At 52.3% G+C, this 19,929-nt stretch overlaps 2 protein-coding genes across 2 annotated transcripts in view; both read right to left on the bottom strand.

Moving 5' to 3' along the window:
* Window positions 1-19,929, bottom strand: part of COPG2 (coatomer protein complex subunit gamma 2) — a 770,521-nt gene that overhangs the window by 526,503 nt on the left and 224,089 nt on the right. The gene's annotated exons all lie outside the window — the stretch shown is intronic.
* Window positions 14,850-15,605, bottom strand: LOC109292272 (calmodulin, striated muscle-like). The gene has a single exon (XM_019509662.1). It carries the CDS (start codon window positions 15,521-15,523, stop codon window positions 15,074-15,076), a length of 450 nt encoding a protein of 149 aa, XP_019365207.1. The 5' UTR covers window positions 15,524-15,605; the 3' UTR covers window positions 14,850-15,073.

Below are 19,929 nucleotides of genomic sequence, written 5' to 3'. Positions count from 1 at the left end.
TGCACCCAGCAAGGAGGAACGAAGCCCTGCCTACCTGCTCCCAAGTGAAGCTTTGTGGCCACCCTAAGTGGTACTGCTCATACCCCAACTAAGACTTCGGTTTTTGCTGTGGTGTGAAGCAGGGGCTTGGGGCTATACCAGGTCATCGTCCCCTCCTCCAGTGCTGCCTCCACGTGTGTGGAGTGGGTGGGCTGGTCGGGTTTTTAATCATGACTGAGCTCTCAGCCAGAACCTGAGAGCCCGTTCTCTTGCCTTTGCCTGACACAGTCTTGTGTCATGTGATTTTAGACCACCCTGAGTCTCCGGGGTGCCGAGCTGCAGGCCTTCGCCGGCTCTGAAAACGAAGGCTTAGCTCTCCCTGCACTTCTGCTTCCCTGCCTCTACATACCACGTGCACCTCTAAGGGCCTGGGTAGGGCTCACAGGCTCTGCCACCAGAGCCCAGATCTAACCGTTTGATTTATGTTTTTAGACAGCATCTGTGCTAACAAATATGAGCAATTCCTCCCTCAGTGATAACAACCTGGTGGCTCACAGGGAAGCAGGCCTCAGGCATTTTTATGACCATGATGAATCATGTGGCTTCCACATTTACCAGTGCAAACAAGGCCTGATTGAATGGAGGCTCACAAGCCAGTGTGAAGAATGCTCTTCCTCTAGGTGAGCTCAAGACCGTAGTGAGGAACATGAACAGATGAAATGCCTCCCCTCCCTTCAGCCTGCCCCGCCTGCCTTGCCGATCCATAAGAATGCTGTTTGGTTTTGACTTCCCTGTATCCAGGTACTATATTCTGCAAGGCGTATGCTCAAGAGGAGGGCAGGGAAAGTGCTTCAGGGTTGTCCTTAAGGCCAAGTTAAAAAAAAATGCAACATCAATGCCAGCTGACGGGAGACTATCACCCAGAACCGCCCCAAATGGAGGAAGAGTCGGCTGAAGGGGTCTCAGTACTTTGAAACCTCATGACAACAACAGGAGATGGAGAAGTAGGAGGGGCGGAAACAGTGTGTTGCGGACCAAGTAAAAAATCCAGTGCCATCCACCCCACATGGAAACGCATGTCCGAGCTGCAGTAGAGTCTGTTGATCCCAGGGCTGCTGGGAAATGGAGTCTGGCTGCTGGCTGGATCTGCTATTTGCCCACCCCTGTCCTAGGCTCATTGACACTGTATCACAGTCCGGCCTGTCTCTCACGCTGGCGGGGTAGATGCAGAGGGGGAGTGTGAACAGAGCATGTCCAGAATTTTCTTCTCTCTGGTCGTGTCTACACATGGATTTAAGCACACCTAAATTTAATGAGCATTAGTTTAACACGCATTAAGTGGTGTTAGGCAGACATCTACATGTGCAGGCATTAAAGTGTATTACCACTGTGTGTGGACAAACTTGGGACTAAAGTTAGTCCCAAATCAGTCCACACACACCCAGCGTTAATGCACTTTGACGCATCTACATGTGCATTAATGCGCTTTCACTATATGCGCCTAAATTTGCTACTTGCATTTGCAGGTAGCAAATTTAGGCACAGATAGCCAAAATTCACCATTTTAATGCACATTAAGGGCATGCACATGCAGACACTTTTCCTTCGTGCGCATTAAATTAGGCTAATGTGCATTAAAGTGTCATGTGTAGACGCTCCCTCTGCTTCTCTCCCACTGCAGTTTCCAGTGTTCAGAGGCTTAGGAAATTCTGATTTGGGGATGGCACCCCCGTCTACCTCCTGATGGCAATGAGCTCCACAACTTAATGACACGTTGCATGAAAAATCAATTCCTCATGTTAGTTTTAAACCTAAGTTTCCCTGTATAGTTCTAGCATTGTGAGAGATAGTAAATAATATGTCTCTCCAATTATCATGATAAAGCTCTCAAATAAATAATATATCTTGCAGGTTTGGGAAGCAGTGAGCCAACCCCATGGCCTATGCATAGGAGTTTTCTTTTTCAGGATGCTACCCAAGTTCAGGGGTTGCATCTGGAACACAGGCTGCCCCTATTCAAGGAGGCCTGGTGTGAGCTCCCAAGGCTGGATGAGGCGTCCCTGCTGGGTCTACGCTGCTGCCACAGTGCAGAAATATCTTAGATGCCTCCTGAGCACAGAGGGGATTGCACCTGATGCTCCAAACACACCCATCCCTGCCTGCCATTTGCTGCCATTCACCCAGTAAGCTGGGGAGTGAAGGACCTGGGATGCAGCCTCACCAGGTGCAGCGGGCTCTGGCTTTGCTCCAGGTGAGCTGACTTTCATGCACCTGATTCAGCTCATGAAAGCCAATGGAAAATGACTGCATGCTTCAAACCAAGGGCACTTTGCTGGAATGGGGCCAGTCCCTGTGGGGATCCACGGACCTGAGATTTTTGTCAGAGCAGAGCAGGAGGCAGGGAAGAGCCCTTCACTTGCCCTGTCTACCTGGATAGCTTGTGCTGATGCAGAATGCAGAGGCTTGCAGGACTACGCTCTTCTGGGCTATTTGGTTTAATTGACACCAGTAGAGCAGAAGTGTGATAGGCACTTGGGTGGGTTTAGCCTCCTGTTCTGCTCCCCGGGTAGGCGGATATCACTGCATGCATTTGTTACCCAGGTCTCCTCCAGATGTGTTTTGCTCCCCAGATCTTTTCTTAGCCAAATTGATTCCAAACATTTCTTTGCCACTTTACAAGTTGCTCAGTGGTCGGGCAAGCGGGGCCACGGTCATAAACTCCTAGAAGAAGGCTTTAGACTGGATATAAGGAAAAACTTCTTCACGGTTCGTGTGACCAGACTCTGGAATAGACTCCCAGTGGGGTGGTGCAAACACCTACCTGGAGATCTCCAAAAGGAGACTGGACGCACACCTTGCTGGGGTGATTTCCTGCCCAGAGCAGGGGGCTGGACCTGATGATCTCATGAGGTCCCTTCCAGCCCTGAACTTCTGTGATCGGTCAGTTAAGACACACGACATACTTTCTCTTCGCCAGGTTGGATGAGTGCACGAGCACTTCCGATGCAACTATTTGCACATGTGAATGGTGCGCTCCGTGTTTGTGAAGCGTCACGTGTGATCTGTGGCAGCAAAACATACGGTGATCTTGCCGGTTGGACCAGATGACTTACGGAGGTGCCTTCCAGCCTCTATGCTTCCTATGCTTTGTCACGAACAGGGCTGTGACAGCAGCTGAAGTGCATTCATTTAAAAAAAAGTGAGCTGTTCACAGGAAACATTGCCACCAAGCCTCTAAACGTGACCACATGCCAGGTGCTGGGAGAAGACCACGGGTGGAGTATCTCTATGGGAAGCCACCACAGATGCTATGGGACGGCTTACCAGCCAATGTCCATTTGGTATGGCTTCACCAATTTCTGTGGCACGACATGGATACACGTTAGCTAAGGACCCAGCTCATCTCTGGACTGCGTGATGGCCACCTGGATGGAGAGTGAGGCATGTAGTTGTGAGCATGGGTCTACGGTGCAGTGTGACTCCAAGAGACACCCATCTGACCCTAGGTTTGCACAAAGCTTTGGGAATTCAAGCCCACAACCGCCAGCCACTGTCGGTCAATGCAGGCCCCTGGTCTCCGCCTGGCTCCGATTGCTCTCTCGGTGCCTTTTGAGAGCTACAAAGAGCTCCCCAAATCAAGCAGACAATCTGTTTCCCTTTTTGGCTCCATCCTGGATTAATGCTTCCAGCACAAAAGCACGAGTAAACCTTTTTTCATCTGGGCTGGTGCCACCGAAAACAAGCCGGAGCGTTACTTGGACTTGCTCTGTCGTTTCTGGACTCGGTCCACTTGTGCTGGGAACCATGAAAGGCCACGGCAAAGAAAAACAACCCAGAATAAGCATGTAAAAAAAAAAAAAATCTGCAATCATTAAACATCCCAGAAATAGAAAGAGTGAGGCATAAAAGGTCAGGCCTAAAAATAAAGGGTACAGTTTAGTATCAGAAATGTCCCATTAATAATCGCATTTATGGAAAGTCTCATTATAGAGGCTTAAAGACAATAGCCATGCCCAACCCGGGTGTTTTCATTCTCTCAGGCAACTCCTGTCTTGCTCGTCCAGACATAAGTGCCCAGTAATAAGTAAGAGGGAAAGTTGCCCTGTGCACACCTTGCATGTGCCACGGCTCACAGGGGCAGACGGTCACTGGCCCAGGCTGCGATCAGCTCCTTGGCCCATTCTGGACACCGGATGCTGTAGCAGCCCTGGCATTTCAGACCTCTGCTTTGCTAATAATTTACAGCCAGAAATGTGAGGTGGAAACCTCTCACTGGTTACTAGGGGAGACTCTCCAAATATTGTAGGTCTCGCTGTTACAAAACAGCTAGCGTCAAAGAGCCCTCCTGTCGGAGCTCATCCCTGAGTCGTAGTGCCAGCTCAAGCAATCCTTCCCCTAACCCTCTAGTGTGGATTAGCTCATCTTGGCATGGACCGGTCAAGGCTAATATCTTGGGCCAGATCCACTGATTCCAGGGTCTGGCCCCAGTACAATTTTGCTAGGGAGGAGTGGTCCTTCAGGAGGTTCAGACTAAACTTAGCCACCTTGGAGGTTTCTTCAACACACATAGGGCTTTCGAGGGCTCACTGACACCCAGCCTCTTCCCTGGGGCTCGTCTGTCAGCCTCCTGTTGTAGTCTATAGAAAGAGTCTCCATGGCACAGAGGGTTTAAGTGATTTGACCAGCGTCGCAGGGGGAGCTGGTGGCAGAGGATGGCACTGAAGGCAGGCTTCTCAAGCTAGTATCTCAAGTGCTGGGCCACCCTTCCTTGCAACCCCAGGACAATGTCTTTGCAGCCCTCCCTGCCCTGGGAGCCCTGGGGAGGGCATGCACCAGCTTCTAGGAGGCATGCTGGTCACGGATGATCCTCTTCAGGTGGCTAGAAGGGGCACGGACAGGCTTGGAAAGGAGATACCTCCAGAAGACACCTCCCCTAGGAGACGGGGAAGTTAGAGAAACTGCACCCCTCTCCCACCCCCACCCCATGTGCTCTCAGGATCTGGATGACCATTATGTGACGTGTCTTTGTTGCCTTAAAATACGACCCTGCACCATGTGTGACACCAACAAAGAAGCTCTGTGTTCACTTAGCCCCAAGCTCCCCAGGGCAGGGATCAGATTATGGGTGTTGGGAGTGGCTGGGGGATGGAGGGATGCTGCGTTACTGCTATTTGCTGTTTTCTGGGACCCGTAAAAACCAGAGCAGAAGTTTGAATGGCCTGAAGGTTGCTCTGACATATGCCAAAGGCCAGGTGGGCTCTGAACTATCCCGAATACGGGGAGCACAAAGATCTCCCACCACCGACCCATCTCCCTCCCTGCTCCAAGCATGGGTGCGTGTGATGAAGACGCAAGACCCCCGATCGCTGCTGTTATCACTGCAAAGATCCTGCAGGACAAGATCACCCCCTGGAGGAGCAATACCGAAGGCATTTGGGATGAGTTTGCCCCTGGTCTATGTGCGGGCCCTGAGGGCCTTGCATGGCTTTGCCTTCTTGGGGGACTCTTACTCCCAGATCCTCACCCCTCGCTCTCTAGTGTAGGGCTTCCAATAGGGATAACAAGAGGTTCCCTTTGGAAAAAAAAATCCCCTGGAAAGAAAATCCCAATGAACTCAGTGAGGAAGGCTGTTCTTCCCCATGGTCAGATTGGCATGGACTCTAGTGAGGGGTTGCCTTCCTCTGTAGCGGGGAGCATGGCCCTCTACCTGGGATCTCTTAAGCATCGATTGACAACATTTCGTAGAAGCAGGATGTTGGCTGCTGTGCTCCCCTTGCTTGACCTGTGGCAGGTTTGGGTGTTAGGTCTGTGTTGCATTAGGGGTGACAGTACTCAGTTTAAATTCTGAGTTGTATGGGATGGTTTGGATAGGGCTGATCCTGCCTCAGGCAGGGTGTTGGACTACAAGACCTCTGGAAGTCCCTTCCAGCCCTGCTTCTCTATCGGCGTGTCTACACATGCATTTATGCCGGCTTAAATTTATTGCGCAGTAAAATACTACACAGTGAGCGGGAATAGGTTGGCATCCGGAGGCGACATGTAGGGGGTGCATGGGGGGTGCACATGCACCCCCTGAGTGTGGCGGTGCACCCCTTACTAAAAGGTGCCATTGACAATGTCAGTGGCATCTGTGGGTGGTCGCTGCTCACCACCCCACTGCCAACACCACCAGAGGCGTCTGCGGGTGGTCCACGATCCCCACTGGCTGCTGCCAATGCTGCTGCCGGTGGCTGCGGGTGGTCGCCGACCCTTGGTCGGTGCTTGCCACCCACCCCCCACCGCCGCCAGCAGCGCTGGTGGCATCTCCGGGAGCTCCTCTGCTTACCGCCACCACCCTCCTGCCACCGCCAGCACTGCTGTGCCCCCCCCAGCAGCCAGGGGCATGCGTCATTCATGCCGGCATCTACACATGTGGGCATTAAAGTGCACTAACGCTGTGTGTGGACTGACTTGGGACTAAAGTTAGTCCCAAGTCAGCCCACACACAGATTGTTACTGTGCAGTAAGGCGTCTACATGTGCGTTACTGCGCAGTAACTAACCAGGCATAAATGGGATACCTGCATGATGCAGGTATCCCATTTACACTCAAGTCAGCATAGGTTGCCATATTTACTGCACAGTACAGGCATGCATGTGTTGACGTGCACCTGTGCTGCGCAGTAATGGCGGTCACTCCGCAGTAAATGGGCACGTGTAGACGCACCCTGTGCTCCTATGAAGTCCTGAGACCTCTTTGGACAGCTGGACTGGATTAGTAGCTTGGAAAATTCAAGCAGTGATTTCTTCACCCGAGGACAGCTTTCGGACTTTCCTGTCCCTTCTCTCACTCCGTGGTGCTGTTTCCTTTCAGGCCCGGGATGACAGCGCAGCTTTTAAATAGCAGCATTGGAGGCCATCGTTTGGGCAGTGGAATTTAGCTGGGAGCATCGGAGCCGGATGTGTTTGTTTTATTCTGAAAATAGAAATGAAGGAGGCAGAAAATGTGAGCTTCCTTCATGTAATCACCGGAGAGCCTGGGGGGCTTTAGACAAGCTGGGGGACCGTGCTCATGAAGGCTTAGGGAGAAGGAACATTTCATAACTCTGAGCTGAGCTGTGAAGCATTTGGGAGGGGAGGGAAAACATCTGGCTTGTAAATAGATGCTGCTGTAGGAGAGAGATGGATCTGGGAGCCTTTGCCGGGCGGGGAGGTGAGAGTTTGCACGGCGTTTGTGCAAACCAGCCAGGCCCCCGCCTCTCAGCAAAGCTTCCCGTTTCAAGCAGCATTCACTCCAGGCACCCAAGGTGTGGCCCTCGGTTTCAATGAGAAACTAGCAATTAGCAGAGGTTGGTTCGAAACCGCCTGAAGCTACGAGGAAGATAAATAGGACTTGAGTCTCCACTTTGTAGTCAAACCCCTAATCAGGGAGATTTGCTCAGTTTTTTGGGTCTCGAAACAAAAACTGCCGCTATCTCTGTCCCCATCTGCCTGTCTCTCTGCCGCCAGCTCCTAACGTGCCTCCCAAAACCATACGGCTGTCTTAAAAATCATGAAAGCATCCCTTGTGGGTTGTTCACGTTTCAGAACCGCTGAGATTAGCTCAGGTCTCACTTCCAAGTCTTTCTCTTACCACGTGGCCCGGTCCTTTGCTTTTTTGAAACGGGAGCAGGGGTGAGCATACTTCCACCTGACTCCAGAGCCTGGGGCTTCAAGAAAACCATCAGGTCGCAGGGGGCTTATGATCAAACCATGCAAGTTGGCGGCACAGCCTCTTTCAGGCCAGTTGGCCTCGAATCTGCTCCTTCCCAGATGGTGCAAGGCATCTCCTGTGGACCAGCCCTTCCTTCCCTTTTACCTCGAGGCCCGGCCTGGATGTGAGCTCTTGTTCACACCCGGTTGTGTGTTGGCTGATTTAAATCCATGGGACTAAGTTCTCCAGCATGGGTGCAACTCCTCTACCCCAGGCGCCAGCAAGACCAAAGTGTGGGCCTGCAGCCTGGATCTTCATCGTTCATCTACACGTGTGGGCATGAAAGCGCATTAATGCTGTTTTCAAACCTGGCTGCATCATGTCCATAACTAAGTGGTGAAACACATGCTCTAATTTTTCAAAACTACAGAGCCCCCCGAAGCCCCCCGTGACTTTTATATGAACTGCTGAATGCTCGGTGCTGCTGGAAATCCGGCTACTTCGCCCATTTTTAAAAACCTTGACTTATGTTTTTGCCAAACCCTTCTTTCCATCCAGGCTTAGTTTTCAACTTTTCCTTTTATGCAGTTGCTTCCTGTTTGGTGGCAGGCAGATAGCGAGCAAAGCAGAAGATAAGAGTTTGCATGAGAGAAGGGAAAAAGAATGATTCCTTGGAAAAGGAGGCTAAATGTGGAATGGGTTTGAGGCCAAACGTGCCCAAAACACAGGTTCTTTTGAAAAAATGAACATCTAGCCTAACTTGTCAGCAACTCGGCCAGGGCAGAAGGGGCTATTTTCTATAAGCAAGCGCTATGCCAGGACCTGGTGGTTACTCCTGGCTGGTAACTGTGCTGCATTCAGGTCCGTATCCCAACGAGACTGCTGCGTGCCGAGTCAATGCAACTAGAACCATTTCCAAAGGACCCGAAGAAGATGATGTTGTTGTAAAACAGGCCGATGTGTTGCAGGTTTGCTCCGTCCCATGTGGAGCTGAGATGTGGGCAACGTACAGGAGACACCTCAAGCCACTGGAGAAGTCCCATCAAGACTGCCTGTGGAAGAGCCTTGGACCACCGGGTCAACAGATGCACCAACTTCAGCGTCCCCTCTCAAGCAAAGAGTATCAAGGCGATGATCATCCGACATCGACTTAGCTGGGCCGGCCACATCATCCAGACGTCCGACCCCAGACTCCCAAAGCAAGTTTTTTACTCTCCCGGCTCAGTCAAGGCGTACGCTCGGGAGGAGGGCAGAGAAAACCCTTCAAGGATGTCCTCAAGGCCAGCTTGAAAAAATGCAACAGGGACAGCAGCTCGTGGAAGACTGTTGCCCAGGTCTGCCCTAAATACAGGAAGAGTCGGCTGCAGGGATCTCAGTACTTCAAACCCTCACGATGACGCCAGGAGATGGAAAAGCAGAAACAGCACGTCGCGGACTGAACCGAGACCCCAGAGCCATCCGCCCCGCGCAGAAACACGGGCCTGAGCTGCAGCAGAAGCTGTCGATCCTGGATCGGCCTCATCAGCCACCTTCAGACCCAGATAAGGCAATCATCCTTGCCTGAGAGGGACTGCCAGTGATGATGATGTATAAACTGTTGCTTTAGTTGCAAGGATTAAGTCAGTAGTTCTCAGGCTTTTTGGCCGCGTGGCACCCCTCACTGGACTTGACGTCCCCCTCCAAAATGTTTGTGAATTGGGGTGCCATATATTATGATACTATGATATTACAGTGTTTGCCTTCTTGCACTGGGGCTGGGCTGGGGTGGGGGGATGTCCCAACAGGGGCAAGTCCGAGCCTGGCTTATCTACCGAACTTATCTGCTTATCTCCTCATGCTTCACTTATCTCCTCCCAACTCAAATCAGGATCCAGCTGCCCAATCCCAGCCATTTTAGGAGGGCAAGATTGAGCCTCGAGCAGACACTGATCTGAGTAAAATTGTGACTTTCTGCAGAAATGGCAAATATTCCCTGCTTTTTGAAGCACTTCGGGTGAAATCCCCTCCATTGCCAAGGGCCAGCTGACTTTTGACAGGCGTTTTGACATTTCCTTCTGAAATGCTTCATTTTGATCTCAAACCTTTCATTTATTTGTTAAAAAAAATAAGACACACACACACACCTTATTAATGGCATATTAGTTTAAATGAAAGGTCATTTGAAACCGGACAGTCGTTTTGAAAGATAGGAGAAGGAAACAGTTAGATAATTGCACAACATTTCTTCCACTTTTTTTCTCACTAAAAAATGATCAGACCAGCCCTTTCCTGCTAATGCCCTTTTGGGTTTGGGTGGGTTTTGAACCCAGCCTCTGACCTGCTCCCAAACGTTGGGACACAATCTAGGTGCCAGTGGGAAGAGCCCAGTTGGTATATGGTAATACCAGTAATGTGGAATAAAGATCCCTAGGATGAGGGGGGTGAGAGGACCTGGCATGGGTCAGTGAGGCCACACAGAGCCCGTGCCTTGGGGGAGCATGTGATGGGAGCTGTCAGGGCTCCTAGAAGTTATTGGGGGATAGGAAATGGCACTAGGACACTTGGGACATGGACACGACAAGTCCTGTGTGTGTGCAAGGCTCTCGGCTTGCAGAAGCAACAAAGAGCACGACTTCTGGTTAGTATTTAGCGACCCCATGGGAGTGGGCCAGGCCCTCCCCGGGGCCAGGCACTGCACAGGAAAGCCATTTCTGATGAAGTGGTGCTCCTCCCCTCCAAGGTGGGAGTCTCTGTCCTTTCCACCCAGCAGGTCCGCACCTCCAACCCAATCCACCCACACATGCACTGAGGGGGAACAGCTCTGGTCCTGATTTGGGGCTGCCGCCAGGCCAGCACACCTGCCAGGCATGGACCGCCCCCAAGCCAAATGTGCTTCACTCGTCAGCTCCTTCAGGCCTCTCTGACAAGCAGTGGCATCGTTTTACCAGGGGACCTTCACAATGCGAATTGTGCCACGAGGGCAGCATTTCACTAGGGCCGACAAAAAAATAATAGCAGCAATTTTTGCCGCTGTTTCGTAACGTGTACAAGCGCCCTCTGAGGGCACGAGAACCAGTTCTAGGAAACTTACCTGAATGTCTCAGCTCCGGCTCGCAGGGAGGCTGGTTTTACTGGTTTCACACAGAGAGCCGTTGACCTATCAAGGGCAGCTCTTGCTGAAGCCTTCGGGGCTGGTTTTGCATGTCCTTGCTCTCGGGCAAGTCTGCTGTAGTCAGCACGGTCCCACGGATCAAAACCTGGATCGGACGAGGCCATGGCTCAGGCACATACTGCCTTCTTCAGATGTGAAAGCAGCCTTGAACCTCTTTGGGATGAGGGGTCACTGCTGCTGTTCCTTCAATGAATGAGCAATGCGGACAGGAGATGGGAGAAGCCTTTCTTACCCTCTTCCTTTCTGGAGACCCTCTCCATAACTGGGTTCAAAAGCTCCTTGTGTCCTGGGTGGGATGGGGTGGTGTGAGGCTCCTGAGACCAATGTCGAGTGGGAAACCTGCCTACCAAGAGTTGTGGCCAGCCATGACGGGCCTGTTTCTGCCCTGCCTATGGACCCTATGGGTTGAAGCTGATACACTACAGATGCAATGAGGCTGCTCACAGGGCAGACACCAAATCAGAGAGGTTATGAGCACACTCCCAACACTCCTCAGTGGAGGCTGCATTGCATCCTGTGTTGGGAGGTGATGCATGCTGCTCCCTGCCAGCAGCTTGCGGTCCAGAGGCTTGTGAAATGATGGCTTGTGAAACTGAGGCCTACGTGCCCTCTGTTTCATAGACCCAGTGGACCACACTGCCTTGGAAACAGAGGGGAATGTGTCCATGGGCTTCCACAGGTATTAGACCCGACTAGGCGGTGAAAGCAACCCCCATGCGCAGCGCCAGCAGGAGGCTGGTTCGCTTTGCAGGTCTGGGGACAGCCTCTGTCGGGAGCTGCATATCACCCCGGTGGGGAAGCAAGGGGCATGAATAGCAGTGCTTTCCTCCTCACTTGCCCTGAGCCATCCTGCTCTGTGGTGGCTCTGGAGCCACGTGCGCACCTGGGGCTGCTGCATGCTCCCCTTGCCCCCACCTGTAGGACACGGTGGGTGTGGGGCTGAGGCCCACGTTGCAGAACAGCTCACGTATCTCCGTTTTGCTCTGGTTTCTGGCCGGCTTCATGCTGGGCCCCATCCCACGGCAGTTTCAAGGCACCGACCCTGTTTGTGCATTGACATCTGTTTGCATTTACTTCTGAGCGTCACCTGGGCGCTGTGTTAATCGTCACTGTCAGTGTCGATTTTATTTTTTCTTCTGCTGTCAAGAAGGGAAGGGAGACGAGGAAAAGATGAGCTGCGTTGCGCTCCTCCCCGAGGACCCGGGACCACCACCATTTCATTCCTAGCACCGGATCTGTGGCTCCTGAGTTGATTGCCCTCATTAGCACACGGGGACCACCACGGGTCTCTTGTCAGCTGGTTTTGGTGTCATTTGCATGCAAGTGCGACCTTGCTAGTGAAGGAGGCAGGCAGGTGACTCTTCTTTCAGACGGGGAAATGGAGCCGCAGAGGGTTGAATGGCCTGAGCCTGCTGACAGCTGAGCTCTTTGGAGGGCCTGGCCGTGAATGCAAGTAGGACAGGTGAGATCTAGTAAATCTAGCCCTGTGGCACTTGCTCTAGAGGGAGTGTGTAGCCAGGCAGGGGCTGGACTCACTTCCCCCACCCATCACATCTCAAAACCACCCTAGTTTTCTGAATGAGTAACATCCGCTCTCTGCTTCTCAGCCAGGCCTCCCAGTATCCACCAGCACCGTGGTGCTCCTGGGTTTTCGCCAGCATGGCATGTCCATCAAAGCCGTTCCCTCTCCACTGCCCCCATCTCTCATGGCGGTCGTCTCCTCTTTCCACCCCACAACTGGGACTCCCCAACTGGATCTCCCCTTTCCAGCCCAGGTAACTGGGGACCCCCCAACTGGAGATCCTCTTTCCAACTGGCACTGGGGGGACATACATCCCTACCTGGTTGAAATGATGTGGTGCATCGTGGGACCACCACATTGCATGGGAGATGTCGCCTGAGCCAGGAGCCCGATGCACAGAGTAGATGGGGGAGAGGAAGCCCCTGGAGCGCAGTTCACTGCAGCAGCTCACAGGGACCCACGTGGACATTGAACTGAGCTGGCATGAAATGTTTTGATGCAGATCAACACCCCATCAGTAGGCGTTTCCATCTGAAACGTTCAAGCCTGACATATCGGTTAGCCTGCAGGCAAACACAAGTTCGGCCCAGCCTCACCCTGCCTGCCATGGCTTGACCTTTCCACCCACCCTATTCTTCACCTTTGAGTTTTATAGGAACAAAAATGGTCCCTCCAAGCTCGGTAGGCCAGTGTGGGTGAGACATATCACTTGCACCAGCCAATGGTACCCAGGGAGTGATGGGACTAGCTACATCCCATCCAATCCCCTTTGGCTCTGCAGCCCAAATGTCCAGGTAACTCTTTGCAGCAGGTAAACTGGGGGCAGTTTCAGGCATGGGTCTGGAGCAGGGCTCAAGCTTACGTCCCTGGGACAGTAGGAAGACACTTCATCCCCTCCGCTGCTACAGAGCGATGACCCCAAACCAAAACCATGCCAGGAGAGGTGGAAGCTGGCCGCGGACTGCAGCCCGGCGTGTAGTTGGCAACCCCCAGAGAGGGACAAGGGGCACGTGGGGGTGTCAGTCTGCTGGGGATGGCTTGGGGGGAGTTTGCACCAGGACTTTTGTGACCAAACTGGCAGCACGAGGCACAAGGGAGTGGAGTGCTTTTTTAGGGCAGCACACGGACAGAAGATGATGAAGGCGGCCGTCTTGATTCACCTGTTTTTGCTGCTGTGGGAGCCACGGGGGTTACAGCAGTCGGTGCAAGGGGATGAGGCGTTATGCACCACCTCTGTCCCTCTGCAGCCCGAGAGACTCGGATCTGCAAACATTTACGGAGGGGCTTATCTTTAAACACAAAACCCTCGAGCTCCACGGACTAGCAAAGTCCTACTGTGCGCAGAGTTAAGCGGGCGTGTGATTATGTTCAGGATTAGGATGGGGACGTGTAAATAGGATGCCCCCCCATGGGGTCCCTCCTCGCCTTGGCTTTTAGCAAGTGGCGTTGCGCACTGGACAGCATCCTGCGAGGCCGAGACTAGATCTGAAACATCTCGTCATCGCCTTGGAAAAGCAACACTTCACTCAAAGAAGAATAAGACACACGATTTGCAATGGGACAGCTTTATTCTCCCCAGACTTGTTAAAGAAACTCAGTTCAATGACACAACCGAAGCACAAAAGCATCAATGGAGCAGAAATGCAATGTCCTGCCGCAGGCTTCCCGACAAGAGCAACAATGTCGACAGAGCTACTTCTCCAGTGCACTCGGGACAGTAACAGTTCCCCTTTCCCATAAGCAGACAAAGCAGGATAGGAAATAAGCATCTCGCCAGCCCGCTTATCTTTCCCCCTCCCTTTCCTCGTGAATAAGACCACAGCTTTCTCTAGGGTGTGCTCCCAAATTTGCCCTAAAGTCCCTGGGGAGAAGCCGGCCTGCTTCTCCTTTCAGACTGAATCAGAGATTGTTTCATTTCAGGGGATTGAATCAGAGATTACCAAATGCCATGAAAGCCGCAAAGCCAGCCCAGGCTCAGGGCACGTCTGTGTTTCCTAGCATCAGCACCCAAGCGCCTTGGGTTTTCCCCGCTGCGAAGGCAGGCGGGCGGCTTGTCAACCCCTTGAAATCTCTTATTATGAGGCCTTCTTCGGGAAAGCCAGGCATGGTGGGGAATACAACCCGGGATTGGGGCCTTTCTGAATTTTAGTGGGGAGGTTTAGAAACCCAGGTTCAGAGGCAGACGTGTGGCGAGATCCCTTATCTACCTCGAATGAGCACACGGGTCCCAGTGCTGCCAGAGATCCTGGGGAAGCCAGAGGGATTTCGGGGGGCTCCCCCGTGGATAAGGATCTGCTCGCATAGACCTGCATGAGTGAGGGCTGCATTTGGCTTTAGGGAACGTGCTGACAGCCAAGTGCTCGCGATGCTGCAAACCCCGACCCCCGTGAGGCGTCCGTCCTCCCAGAGGCTGCTTGAAACCGAGGGCTGATCTCACAGGAGCGAGGGATGCAGGGATCGGCCCAAACGCCATTGGTGCATGCGAGCTGCTGCCTGTTTCCAAAGACAATTGGCGCCGGCCACACGGTCCTGGGTGTGACCTAGTTTTGCATGAGTCCTGGGGTTTAGCTAATGAGCAGGACAAGTCCTAACCAGCCTTTAGAATAAAACATCAGGACAAGAAAAGCAAGAGGAAGATGCCAGTAGGAGAGCGGAAACCAACCCAAGTCCTTGATATGCACCGTCCAGCAGCGGTGGTGGGAGGAAGGCTGACAGGGGAGAGGAGGGGACGTGTGCACGCGCCCCTGGCCTCACTTCCCCATCATCATGCGCACAAACTCCTCGTAGTTCACTTGCCCGTCGCTGTTGCAGTCAGCTTCCCTGATCATCTCCTCCACCTCCTCGTCCGACAGCTTCTCCCCCAGGTTCGTCATGACGTGTCGGAGCTCTGCCGCGCTGATGTAGCCGTTCCCATCCTTGTCGAACACCCGGAAGGCCTCCCTGATATCCTCCTCGCTGTCCGCGCCCCTGATTTTCCTCGCCATCAAGGACAGGAACTCGGGGAAGTCGATGGTGCCGCTGCCGTCGGCATCCACCTCGCCGATCATGTTTTGCAGCTCGGCCTCCGTGGGGTTCTGCCCCAGCGAGCGCATGACGGTGCCCAGCTCTTTGGTGGTGATCGACCCATCCCCGTCCTTGTCAAAGAGGGAGAAGGCCTCTTTGAACTCTGCAATTTGCTCCTCTGTCAGCTGGTCACCCATGCCGGCTCTTCTGCAGCGCCCCAGCAGTGATCTCTGTGCTCCCCGGCTTCCCCGCTCTCAGCCGCAATGCACACTCGCCTTCTCTGCCTCAACTTGCAGAGCCGGGGTGTAGGCAGAGACGCAGCGTTGCCTCCTGACGTGCGCAGAGCCGTAAATCAGAGCATCCCCACCCTCCTCATCACCTCAGGGCCTGGAGCTGGCACCTGCTCCCATGTGAAGTCAGTGGGAGGAACTCGCCCTCCTTGCAAGCTGTACTGGTAGCCAGTTCACCAGGGGACAGGGGCTGCCTAGCAAGAACGGGGTAGGGTATCTGCAGGCAAAGAGATGGACGCTATCTCACCAGGGGACAGGGCATGCACAGCAGCCATGGGAACGGTGCCTACGTCTGGGGCAGAGATAACATTAGCATGGAAAATATGCATGGAAACCGGTTTACCAAGAACCAGTTATCTGTGCAGGTTGTGGAAACTTCTGCACTGGCAGATTTAAGAACAGGTTGGACCAACCTCTGTTAGAGATGGTCTAGGTTAACCTCCCTCTGCCCCATCACAGGGGGATGAGACTAGATGACTTCTTGAGGTCTCTTCCAGCGATCAATCTATCTATCTATCTATCTATCTATCTATCTATCTATCTATCTATCCATCTATCACCATAGTATCCAAACACTCTGACAAGGAAAGACTCAGTCCCTCCATTTTCCCCTGTGCCATTGGATGAGTGCTGAGATGCAATACTCTGAACACTGGAATCACAAGCCATGAAATCAAAGAAGAAGTAAGGGTCTTCCTTCTTGCCTTTTGGTTATATCGTGTGTTTTTCCTGCAGATTTCGGAGCTGGCTGCCATATGTCTACATAATGTAAAGCTGCCCTGCAGCTGAGATGGGTAGTTCAAACTGAGGATAACCCACAAGTTGTCTAGGACAGAGCATCGCTGTAGTCCTGGAGAATGGCTGCTGGAGCAGCTAGGTCTGACGACTGAAAATCAGGAGACTGGGGTTCGCCCCAGTGATCCGGTCCTGTGACCACAGAGAAAGTTGCATTATGTCTCTGTGCCTCCGGTTCTCACGATGATCCATGAATGAGAACGATTCCCCCCAGCATTATTGGCAGTAGGCTGCACACTTCTTCTAGGTGTCCTCTCCAGGCTATGAGCCTTATATCACCCTCTGATAGCGGCTAGCAAGGGAGAGCCAAGATCTGACCCTCCCTGCCAGCTGAGCAGAAGGGGTGAAATGGTGATCCCGTTTCCCTGCAGGCAACAGCGAAGTCTGGGATCTGTTTGCAGATGGCTGGGGGGAATCTCCATCCTTGGAGGCTTTGAAGACCCAGCTAGACCAAACCTTGGCTGGGATGATGTAGTTGGGGATGATCCTGCTTGGAGCAGGGGGTTGGACTAGATGTGACCTCCTGAGGTCCCTTCCAGCCTCATTTTCCATGATTGTGTGATGCCTCAAACTGCTCTGGGGTCTGTCTGCTGCACGGGTGTCAAATGCACGGAGAAAAGTTCAGGTGAAGGCTGATCCTGGCTACCAGCACTCTCTGCTATCTCTCTGCTATAACCTTTGTGTCTCTAAAATACAGACACACGCCCTGAACAAACCCCACCTGCAAAGGCAGTAACACTAATCCAGGGAGCAAGTCGACGCCGAGGGCTTGGAGCTGGTGAAGTCCACATCTCCCAGGTGACCGTAACCTTCTCACCGGGACGCTTTGCAGCTGCTGCACAACACCTGGCTAGAAGTTGCGGGGGTTGTATTAGTTTAAGAGTGTCTTTTCCCTGCATGGACGCGATGGTGCTGAATTCATTGACTCCTGCTAGAAAAGGGAAGTTGTTAACCCTTCATGGCTGACGCATGGACCGTGGGTGGCTGCCAGTGGAAACTCATGTTGGGCTCTTGTCATCGGAGAACTCCATCTGCAGCCTCGGGCTCCGTGTCACGTGCTCCGATCACACATTAGAAAACTGAACATGGGCCCAGCTAGGTTTTGTTTTCTCTTCTGCAACAGCCTTAACACACCCAGCATGGTGTATTATCGTGTAAATCAGGTTCTCTGTTTTCGCAGGTTCATAGATGTAGGGTCAGAAGGGACCTCAGTAGATCATCGAGTCTGACCCCCTGCCCTGGGCAGGAAAGAGCGCTGGGGTCAGATGACCCCAGCTAGGTGCTTGTCCAATAGTTTTTGTACAGTAGTAAGGCCGAGATATTTTTAAGGGGAAAAACAATTGGGATGCAGTACCCATTATCTCGCTGTCATTCGGTTAAACCTCCAGCTCACACGGATGATAGAAAGCCTGGTCTGAAGCCTGCTGAAGGCACAAGGAGCTTCCTATTGCATTCTCCACCCTCATGGGACCCTGGATGGCATTGCTACTTGGTGCTTTGCAGCTTTTCATGCTGGAGACATGCATTCGGAGTCGCCTTGCCTCGTTTCAGCTGCAGTGGGGCTCGGGGCAGGCACGGAGATTTGTCCTTCCATTGCTTCTTGCAGAATTGGGCCCGTCACGTCCAGGGGCAGATCCAGGGGGGGTTCAGTGATGCACTTGTACCCTCTTTTGATCCCTGCTCCACCCAAAGTTTCAAACCAACTGCCTGGCAGCAGCTGTAGCATTTCTAGTCAGGCAGTGCTGAGGGAGTCACTTGAACTCATGGCTCGTTATTGGTGAAACACTGGAAGGGGTCACCCAGAGAGGTGGTAGAAACTCCATCCTTGGAGGTTTTTAAGGCCCGACTTAATAAAGCCCTGGCTGGGACAATGTAGTTGGGGCTGGTCCTGCTTTGAGCAGGGGGTTGGACTCAATGTGACCTCCTGAGGCCCCTTTCAATCCTCACTATCTATGATTTTCTCATTATCATCCACCTGATTCCTTCTAAACTCTTCACTCCGCAGGTGTTAACAATCCTCTCTTCATTTAATGGGCCTGATGTTCCACCAATCAAGCCATCCTTTGTTCTGCCACCTGTGAGCTGATCCTGGTCATGAAGCTCCCATGCCACAGCTTTGCTTTTGTTTTGAACTCGTTCCAATGAAATTATAGTAGCTTTGACTTCAGGCATAAACACAACACGTATTTTTCTCCTGGTAAAAAATAACTTAAATGCTTAACTAATAAATTAGGAGCCTTAGGGCTGCATGATGCAGTTTAAATGTGATGAAGATGCACCTCGCCATGCTCACCGCCCCCCCCTTTTCAAAATCCTAGATCTGCCCATGACCTTGTTCATATTCTTTGGTGACAGGCACGGAAACATGCCTACAGAAGTGGGCGGTCTCTTCTCTCGGGAGCTCACACACTCACAGTCTGGGCTTTTCATCAGTAGTATATTTATATAAAATCACTCATTCCTAGAAGCCCTTATCAGACTCTTCCAGGACCCAGTGATGCTTGATGCCACTCGAACCCAGCACCACTGATGTAAATGGATTGACCCCGTCTTGACACCCGTGAGAGTCAGATCAGAAGCGCAGTTGTCTCTGCCACAACAGAGGCATTGAATCCAACCCAGAAACGAAAGGGAAAGTTAGGCTCGCCGGCCAAAAGAGACCGGGAAGAGGAATTGGCTGCAGTGACATCCTGCTTGTGAATTGTTCACGTTTGCAAGAAGTGGCGGGACATCAAGAAATGAAACCACCCAACTCTTTTAAACACTTGCACAGCATCAGTCTCCCCCCACCCTCGGAGAAAGTGGCTGGGAGGGGGAGGGGGAGGGGTGGGAATACGAGGATGTGGACCTTTCGCCGAGCAGAAGCCACCAGCCACTTGCAGGACATTGAGAAAAAAAGAAATGTGGGCCAGGGCTAACCATTAGCTTTACTGGAGAGGCGAAAAAAAACACAGCAAGCCTGCTTCGTGTGGGTGCAAGTTTCTTAATGCTGTTCCAGCTCTCTGCGTAAAAAACGAGCTAATTGCTTTCTGCAGGGCTGACTTCAGCAAACGCTGCAAATGAGGTACAGGGGAAGGCAAGTCTTGGGCTTGGCAAGTCCAGAAACTGGTTTGACCTAAATGAGTTAAGTCTGATATTACATCCATCCAGGTTTATCTTTAGCTGGTTCTAGCCATTTTGAAAGTGGTTTACGTGCACTGAACTTCTGTACTGCTACAGATGTGAACTGGTTTCTGATTACTTATGCTGGTTTATGCGTCATTTGTGTCCCTAGCCCAGGAGAGAGCACAGTGTGTGCCACTGCCGGGAGGCCACATGCACTCAGCCGAACCTGCCAGCAATAAGGGGACTGAAAGGCATAAGAAGCAGCAAACAAAGGGTCGTTGTTGCTGAGACTTATACACCACACGTAATAATGGTGCTGCAGATTTCTCTCCGGGGGAAAGTAACCTGTTTAAATTCGCTGATGACACCAAAATTTGGGGGGAGGTGAGCACGCTAGCAGGGAGTGAGAGATT

Source organism: Gavialis gangeticus, unplaced genomic scaffold, assembly GCF_001723915.1.
Source record: "Gavialis gangeticus isolate Ggan-Ray unplaced genomic scaffold, GavGan_comp1, whole genome shotgun sequence".
Classification (NCBI taxonomy): Eukaryota; Metazoa; Chordata; order Crocodylia; family Gavialidae; genus Gavialis; species Gavialis gangeticus.
Note: the sequence above shows the minus strand (reverse complement) of the source record. Positions and strands in the feature narration are given on the sequence as shown.